We start from the raw sequence: 9251 nt of genomic DNA, 5'->3' as shown, positions 1-9251 counted from the left end.
CACGTCAGACAAATACACAGGAACCTTTTACATCGGCATATCCAAAGACAACACAAGCTTCAACAGAAACTATTTTGACAACAGAAACACATTTAACAACACCAATCTCAAAGGAAACGGAGCCTCCATCAGTAACCTACCCACGCACAACAGAAGGCTCATCCACAACAGAATTTTCCTCACCAACACCGAATGGTAGACAGGCATCAGCAGCCACATTGTCCACAGCTGAAACACGGTCAGAAACGCAGGAATCAATAAGAACGGAGCATTCAACACAAACCAATGCAAACACGACACAGAATTCTTCAGAAAGTGTGACTGTTTCAGAACCACATTTTACAACGCAATTTTCAGTCACAACACATTCCTCATCGGAATCATATTCCACATCAGTGAAAGCTTCCTCAACAACAGAACCTTCATCAGAATCACATCCTACAATAGCAGCATCCACGATGGCCACATCCTCTCTGGAAACAACTCCAAAAACCCAGCAATCTTCAAGAACTGAACTATCATCACAATCCAATCCAAGCACAACCAATGTTTCATCAGTCACTGAGTCCTCTTCAGAAACACATTTAACAACATCAAGTTTATCACAGGTAACTGAGTCCTCAACAGAAACATACTCCAGTTCGACGCCGGTTTCATCAAAAACTGAATCACCCTCAGAGAGCCATCAGACCACAGAAGTGCCTTCAAGCTCCTTGTCCTCATCAAAAACACATCCAACAACATTACAGGAATCATCATCAACAGAGCTTCCAACAACAGCATATCCAACATTGACATCTGCTTCATCTGTTAGTGTGTCCCCATCTGAAACCCACCTAACAACAACACCACTATCATCGCCAACTCAGTCCTCAGCAGAGACCTATCCAACAACACAAACATCCACAAACAAACCTTCATCAGAAACACACCCGACAACAGTGGAATCGTCAAGCACACAGCATTCAACGCAAACACATCAAAGCTCAACAGAAGTTTCATCAGTCACTGTGTCGCCAGTTGAATCCCACTCCACAAGCTCATCATTTTCATTGGTTACTCAATCCCCATCAGAAACACGTTCAACATCTGCACAAGCATCAGTGACAACTGAAACTTCATTGGAATCCCATCCAACTACAGAGGCATCTCGAATCACAATGTCCCCTTCAGAAAGACAGCCAACAGCACATGAATCATCAAGTACAGAGCAGTCAACACAAACTCATGGAACAACATCAGAAATTCCCTCAGAAAGTGCGTCCTCATCAAAAACCCTCGCAACAGCAACAACGTCACCTTTGGTCACTGGGAGCTCAGCGGTAACTTATTCTCAATCATCGCAAATCACATCCTCCAACAAATCTGCAACAGTATCACATCCAACTACAGAAGAATCATCGATCACTGTCTCCTCACCTGAAACACGTCAGACAAATACACAGGAACCTTTTACATCGGCATATCCAAAGACAACACAAGCTTCAACAGAAACTATTTTGACAACAGAAACACATTTAACAACACCAATCTCAAAGGAAACGGAGCCTCCATCAGTAACCCTACCCACGCACAACAGAAGGCTCATCCACAACAGAATTTTCCTCACCAACACCGAATGGTAGACAGGCATCAGCAGCCACATTGTCCACAGCTGAAACACGGTCAGAAACGCAGGAATCAATAAGAACGGAGCATTCAACACAAACCAATGCAAACACGACACAGAATTCTTCAGAAAGTGTGACTGTTTCAGAACCACATTTTACAACGCAATTTTCAGTCACAACACATTCCTCATCGGAATCATATTCCACATCAGTGAAAGCTTCCTCAACAACAGAACCTTCATCAGAATCACATCCTACAATAGCAGCATCCACGATGGCCACATCCTCTCTGGAAACAACTCCAAAAACCCAGCAATCTTCAAGAACTGAACTATCATCACAATCCAATCCAAGCACAACCAATGTTTCATCAGTCACTGAGTCCTCTTCAGAAACACATTTAACAACATCAAGTTTATCACAGGTAACTGAGTCCTCAACAGAAACATACTCCAGTTCGACGCCAGTTTCATCAAAAACTGAATCACCCTCAGAGAGCCATCAGACCACAGAAGTGCCTTCAAGCTCCTTGTCCTCATCAAAAACACATCCAACAACATTACAGGAATCATCATCAACAGAGCTTCCAACAACAGCATATCCAACATTGACATCTGCTTCATCTGTTAGTGTGTCCCCATCTGAAACCCACCTAACAACAACACCACTATCATCGCCAACTCAGTCCTCAGCAGAGACCTATCCAACAACACAAACATCCACAAACAAACCTTCATCAGAAACACACCCGACAACAGTGGAATCGTCAAGCACACAGCATTCAACGCAAACACATCAAAGCTCAACGGAAGTTTCATCAGTCACTGTGTCGCCAGTTGAATCCCACTCCACAAGCTCATCATTTTCATTGGTTACTCAATCCCCATCAGAAACACGTTCAACATCTGCACAAGCATCAGTGACAACTGAAACTTCATTGGAATCCCATCCAACTACAGAGGCATCTCGAATCACAATGTCCCCTTCAGAAAGACAGCCAACAGCACATGAATCATCAAGTACAGAGCAGTCAACACAAACTCATGGAACAACATCAGAAATTCCCTCAGAAAGTGCGTCCTCATCAAAAATCCTCGCAACAGCAACAACGTCACCTTTGGTCACTGGGAGCTCAGCGGTAACTTATTCTCAATCATCGCAAATCACATCCTCCAACAAATCTGCAACAGTATCACATCCAACTACAGAAGAATCATCGATCACTGTCTCCTCACCTGAAACACGTCAGACAAATACACAGGAACCTTTTACATCGGCATATCCAAAGACAACACAAGCTTCAACAGAAACTATTTTGACAACAGAAACACATTTAACAACACCAATCTCAAAGGAAACGGAGCCTCCATCAGTAACCTACCCACGCACAACAGAAGGCTCATCCACAACAGAATTTTCCTCACCAACACCGAATGGTAGACAGGCATCAGCAGCCACATTGTCCACAGCTGAAACACGGTCAGAAACGCAGGAATCAATAAGAACGGAGCATTCAACACAAACCAATGCAAACACGACACAGAATTCTTCAGAAAGTGTGACTGTTTCAGAACCACATTTTACAACGCAATTTTCAGTCACAACACATTCCTCATCGGAATCATATTCCACATCAGTGAAAGCTTCCTCAACAACAGAACCTTCATCAGAATCACATCCTACAATAGCAGCATCCACGATGGCCACATCCTCTCTGGAAACAACTCCAAAAACCCAGCAATCTTCAAGAACTGAACTATCATCACAATCCAATCCAAGCACAACCAATGTTTCATCAGTCACTGAGTCCTCTTCAGAAACACATTTAACAACATCAAGTTTATCACAGGTAACTGAGTCCTCAACAGAAACATACTCCAGTTCGACGCCGGTTTCATCAAAAACTGAATCACCCTCAGAGAGCCATCAGACCACAGAAGTGCCTTCAAGCTCCTTGTCCTCATCAAAAACACATCCAACAACATTACAGGAATCATCATCAACAGAGCTTCCAACAACAGCATATCCAACATTGACATCTGCTTCATCTGTTAGTGTGTCCCCATCTGAAACCCACCTAACAACAACACCACTATCATCGCCAACTCAGTCCTCAGCAGAGACCTATCCAACAACACAAACATCCACAAACAAACCTTCATCAGAAACACACCCGACAACAGTGGAATCGTCAAGCACACAGCATTCAACGCAAACACATCAAAGTTCAACAGAAGTTTCATCAGTCACTGTGTCGCCAGTTGAATCCCACTCCACAAGCTCATCATTTTCATTGGTTACTCAATCCCCATCAGAAACACGTTCAACATCTGCACAAGCATCAGTGACAACTGAAACTTCATTGGAATCCCATCCAACTACAGAGGCATCTCGAATCACAATGTCCCCTTCAGAAAGACAGCCAACAGCACATGAATCATCAAGTACAGAGCAGTCAACACAAACTCATGGAACAACATCAGAAATTCCCTCAGAAAGTGCGTCCTCATCAAAAACCCTCGCAACAGCAACAACGTCACCTTTGGTCACTGGGAGCTCAGCGGTAACTTATTCTCAATCATCGCAAATCACATCCTCCAACAAATCTGCAACAGTATCACATCCAACTACAGAAGAATCATCGATCACTGTCTCCTCACCTGAAACACGTCAGACAAATACACAGGAACCCTTTACATCGGCATATCCAAAGACAACACAAGCTTCAACAGAAACTATTTTGACAACAGAAACACATTTAACAACACCAATCTCAAAGGAAACGGAGCCTCCATCAGTAACCTACCCACGCACAACAGAAGGCTCATCCACAACAGAATTTTCCTCACCAACACCGAATGGTAGACAGGCATCAGCAGCCACATTGTCCACAGCTGAAACACGGTCAGAAACGCAGGAATCAATAAGAACGGAGCATTCAACACAAACCAATGCAAACACGACACAGAATTCTTCAGAAAGTGTGACTGTTTCAGAACCACATTTTACAACGCAATTTTCAGTCACAACACATTCCTCATCGGAATCATATTCCACATCAGTGAAAGCTTCCTCAACAACAGAACCTTCATCAGAATCACATCCTACAATAGCAGCATCCACGATGGCCACATCCTCTCTGGAAACAACTCCAAAAACCCAGCAATCTTCAAGAACTGAACTATCATCACAATCCAATCCAAGCACAACCAATGTTTCATCAGTCACTGAGTCCTCTTCAGAAACACATTTAACAACATCAAGTTTATCACAGGTAACTGAGTCCTCAACAGAAACATACTCCAGTTCGACGCCGGTTTCATCAAAAACTGAATCACCCTCAGAGAGCCATCAGACCACAGAAGTGCCTTCAAGCTCCTTGTCCTCATCAAAAACACATCCAACAACATTACAGGAATCATCATCAACAGAGCTTCCAACAACAGCATATCCAACATTGACATCTGCTTCATCTGTTAGTGTGTCCCCATCTGAAACCCACCTAACAACAACACCACTATCATCGCCAACTCAGTCCTCAGCAGAGACCTATCCAACAACACAAACATCCACAAACAAACCTTCATCAGAAACACACCCGACAACAGTGGAATCGTCAAGCACACAGCATTCAACGCAAACACATCAAAGCTCAACGGAAGTTTCATCAGTCACTGTGTCGCCAGTTGAATCCCACTCCACACGCTCAGCATTTTCATTGGTTACTCAATCCCCATCAGAAACACGTTCAACATCTGCACAAGCATCAGTGACAACTGAAACTTCATTGGAATCCCATCCAACTACAGAGGCATCTCGAATCACAATGTCCCCTTCAGAAAGACAGCCAACAGCACATGAATCATCAAGTACAGAGCAGTCAACACAAACTCATGGAACAACATCAGAAATTCCCTCAGAAAGTGCGTCCTCATCAAAAACCCTCGCAACAGCAACAACGTCACCTTTGGTCACTGGGAGCTCAGCGGTAACTTATTCTCAATCATCGCAAATCACATCCTCCAACAAATCTGCAACAGTATCACATCCAACTACAGAAGAATCATCGATCACTGTCTCCTCACCTGAAACACGTCAGACAAATACACAGGAACCTTTTACATCGGCATATCCAAAGACAACACAAGCTTCAACAGAAACTATTTTGACAACAGAAACACATTTAACAACACCAATCTCAAAGGAAACGGAGCCTCCATCAGTAACCTACCCACGCACAACAGAAGGCTCATCCACAACAGAATTTTCCTCACCAACACCGAATGGTAGACAGGCATCAGCAGCCACATTGTCCACAGCTGAAACACGGTCAGAAACGCAGGAATCAATAAGAACGGAGCATTCAACACAAACCAATGCAAACACGACACAGAATTCTTCAGAAAGTGTGACTGTTTCAGAACCACATTTTACAACGCAATTTTCAGTCACAACACATTCCTCATCGGAATCATATTCCACATCAGTGAAAGCTTCCTCAACAACAGAACCTTCATCAGAATCACATCCTACAATAGCAGCATCCACGATGGCCACATCCTCTCTGGAAACAACTCCAAAAACCCAGCAATCTTCAAGAACTGAACTATCATCACAATCCAATCCAAGCACAACCAATGTTTCATCAGTCACTGAGTCCTCTTCAGAAACACATTTAACAACATCAAGTTTATCACAGGTAACTGAGTCCTCAACAGAAACATACTCCAGTTCGACGCCGGTTTCATCAAAAACTGAATCACCCTCAGAGAGCCATCAGACCACAGAAGTGCCTTCAAGCTCCTTGTCCTCATCAAAAACACATCCAACAACATTACAGGAATCATCATCAACAGAGCTTCCAACAACAGCATATCCAACATTGACATCTGCTTCATCTGTTAGTGTGTCCCCATCTGAAACCCACCTAACAACAACACCACTATCATCGCCAACTCAGTCCTCAGCAGAGACCTATCCAACAACACAAACATCCACAAACAAACCTTCATCAGAAACACACCCGACAACAGTGGAATCGTCAAGCACACAGCATTCAACGCAAACACATCAAAGCTCAACAGAAGTTTCATCAGTCACTGTGTCGCCAGTTGAATCCCACTCCACAAGCTCATCATTTTCATTGTTTACTCAATCCCCATCAGAAACACGTTCAACATCTGCACAAGCATCAGTGGCAACTGAAACTTCATTGGAATCCCATCCAACTACAGAGGCATCTCGAATCACAATGTCCCCTTCAGAAAGACAGCCAACAGCACATGAATCATCAAGTACAGAGCAGTCAACACAAACTCATGGAACAACATCAGAAATTCCCTCGGAAAGTGCGTCATCATCAAAAACCCTCGCAACAGCAACAACGTCACCTTTGGTCACTGGGAGCTCAGCGGTAACTTATTCTCAATCATCGCAAATCACATCCTCCAACAAATCTGCAACAGTATCACATCCAACTACAGAAGAATCATCGATCACTGTCTCCTCACCTGAAACACGTCAGACAAATACACAGGAACCTTTTACATCGGCATATCCAAAGACAACACAAGCTTCAACAGAAACTATTTTGACAACAGAAACACATTTAACAACACCAATCTCAAAGGAAACGGAGCCTCCATCAGTAACCTACCCACGCACAACAGAAGGCTCATCCACAACAGAATTTTCCTCACCAACACCGAATGGTAGACAGGCATCAGCAGCCACATTGTCCACAGCTGAAACACGGTCAGAAACGCAGGAATCAATAAGAACGGAGCATTCAACACAAACCAATGCAAACACGACACAGAATTCTTCAGAAAGTGTGACTGTTTCAGAACCACATTTTACAACGCAATTTTCAGTCACAACACATTCCTCATCGGAATCATATTCCACATCAGTGAAAGCTTCCTCAACAACAGAACCTTCATCAGAATCACATCCTACAATAGCAGCATCCACGATGGCCACATCCTCTCTGGAAACAACTCCAAAAACCCAGCAATCTTCAAGAACTGAACTATCATCACAATCCAATCCAAGCACAACCAATGTTTCATCAGTCACTGAGTCCTCTTCAGAAACACATTTAACAACATCAAGTTTATCACAGGTAACTGAGTCCTCAACAGAAACATACTCCAGTTCGACGCCGGTTTCATCAAAAACTGAATCACCCTCAGAGAGCCATCAGACCACAGAAGTGCCTTCAAGCTCCTTGTCCTCATCAAAAACACATCCAACAACATTACAGGAATCATCATCAACAGAGCTTCCAACAACAGCATATCCAACATTGACATCTGCTTCATCTGTTAGTGTGTCCCCATCTGAAACCTACCTAACAACAACACCACTATCATCGCCAACTCAGTCCTCAGCAGAGACCTATCCAACAACACAAACATCCACAAACAAACCTTCATCAGAAAACACACCCGACAACAGTGGAATCGTCAAGCACACAGCATTCAACGCAAACACATCAAAGCTCAACAGAAGTTTCATCAGTCACTGTGTCGCCAGTTGAATCCCACTCCACAAGCTCATCATTTTCATTGGTTACTCAATCCCCATCAGAAACACGTTCAACATCTGCACAAGCATCAGTGACAACTGAAACTTCATTGGAATCCCATCCAACTACAGAGGCATCTCGAATCACAATGTCCCCTTCAGAAAGACAGCCAACAGCACATGAATCATCAAGTACAGAGCAGTCAACACAAACTCATGGAACAACATCAGAAATTCCCTCAGAAAGTGCGTCCTCATCAAAAACCCTCGCAACAGCAACAACGTCACCTTTGGTCACTGGGAGCTCAGCGGTAACTTATTCTCAATCATCGCAAATCACATCCTCCAACAAATCTGCAACAGTATCACATCCAACTACAGAAGAATCATCGATCACTGTCCTCCTCACCTAAAACACGTCAGACAAATACACAGGAACCTTTTACATCGGCATATCCAAAGACAACACAAGCTTCAACAGAAACTATTTTGACAACAGAAACACATTTAACAACACCAATCTCAAAGGAAACGGAGCCTCCATCAGTAACCTACCCACGCACAACAGAAGGCTCATCCACAACAGAATTTTCCTCACCAACACCGAATGGTAGACAGGCATCAGCAGCCACATTGTCCACAGCTGAAACACGGTCAGAAAACGCAGGAATCAATAAGAACGGAGCATTCAACACAAACCAATGCAAACACGACACAGAATTCTTCAGAAAGTGTGACTGTTTCAGAACCACATTTTACAACGCAATTTTCAGTCACAACACATTCCTCATCGGAATCATATTCCACATCAGTGAAAGCTTCCTCAACAACAGAACCTTCATCAGAATCACATCCTACAATAGCAGCATCCACGATGGCCACATCCTCTCTGGAAACAACTCCAAAAACCCAGCAATCTTCAAGAACTGAACTATCATCACAATCCAATCCAAGCACAACCAATGTTTCATCAGTCACTGAGTCCTCTTCAGAAACACATTTAACAACATCAGGTTTATCACAGGTAACTGAGTCCTCAACAGAAACATACTCCAGTTCGACCCCGGTTTCATCAAAAACTGAATCACCCTCAGAGAGCCATCAGACCACAGA

The 9251-nt window shown here is 43.5% G+C and overlaps 2 protein-coding genes across 2 annotated transcripts; both read left to right on the top strand.

The window, feature by feature from the left end:
• Positions 1–1625, top strand: LOC129711400 (mucin-2-like). Its single transcript, XM_055659009.1, has one exon. The coding sequence runs from the start codon at positions 459–461 to the stop codon at positions 1623–1625; it is 1167 nt and encodes a 388-aa protein (XP_055514984.1). The 5' UTR covers positions 1–458.
• A 1083-nt stretch (positions 1626–2708) lies between these two features.
• LOC129711399 (mucin-2-like) lies at positions 2709–9068 on the top strand. Its single transcript, XM_055659008.1, has 3 exons — positions 2709–7023; positions 8271–8449; positions 8912–9068. The coding sequence occupies exons 1-3, from the start codon at positions 3310–3312 to the stop codon at positions 9066–9068; spliced, it is 4050 nt and encodes a 1349-aa protein (XP_055514983.1). The 5' UTR covers positions 2709–3309.
• The last annotated feature ends 183 nt before the right edge of the window (positions 9069–9251 follow it).

The sequence above is a fragment of the Leucoraja erinacea genome, chromosome 30 (genome assembly GCF_028641065.1).
Source record: "Leucoraja erinacea ecotype New England chromosome 30, Leri_hhj_1, whole genome shotgun sequence".
Classification (NCBI taxonomy): Eukaryota; Metazoa; Chordata; class Chondrichthyes; order Rajiformes; family Rajidae; genus Leucoraja; species Leucoraja erinaceus.
Note: the sequence above shows the minus strand (reverse complement) of the source record. Positions and strands in the feature narration are given on the sequence as shown.

Excerpts from the sequence above, each read along its gene's own strand:
- LOC129711400 (XM_055659009.1), top strand. The coding sequence starts at position 459 with ATGGCCACATCCTCTCTGGAAACAACTCCAAAAACCCAGCAATCTTCA.
- LOC129711399 (XM_055659008.1), top strand. The coding sequence starts at position 3,310 with ATGGCCACATCCTCTCTGGAAACAACTCCAAAAACCCAGCAATCTTCA. Across the intron at positions 7,024-8,270 it reads TGGTCACTGGGAGCTCAGCG|AGGCATCTCGAATCACAATG; the intron begins GTAACTTATTCT and ends ATCCAACTACAG. Across the intron at positions 8,450-8,911 it reads TGGTCACTGGGAGCTCAGCG|TCACAACACATTCCTCATCG; the intron begins GTAACTTATTCT and ends CGCAATTTTCAG.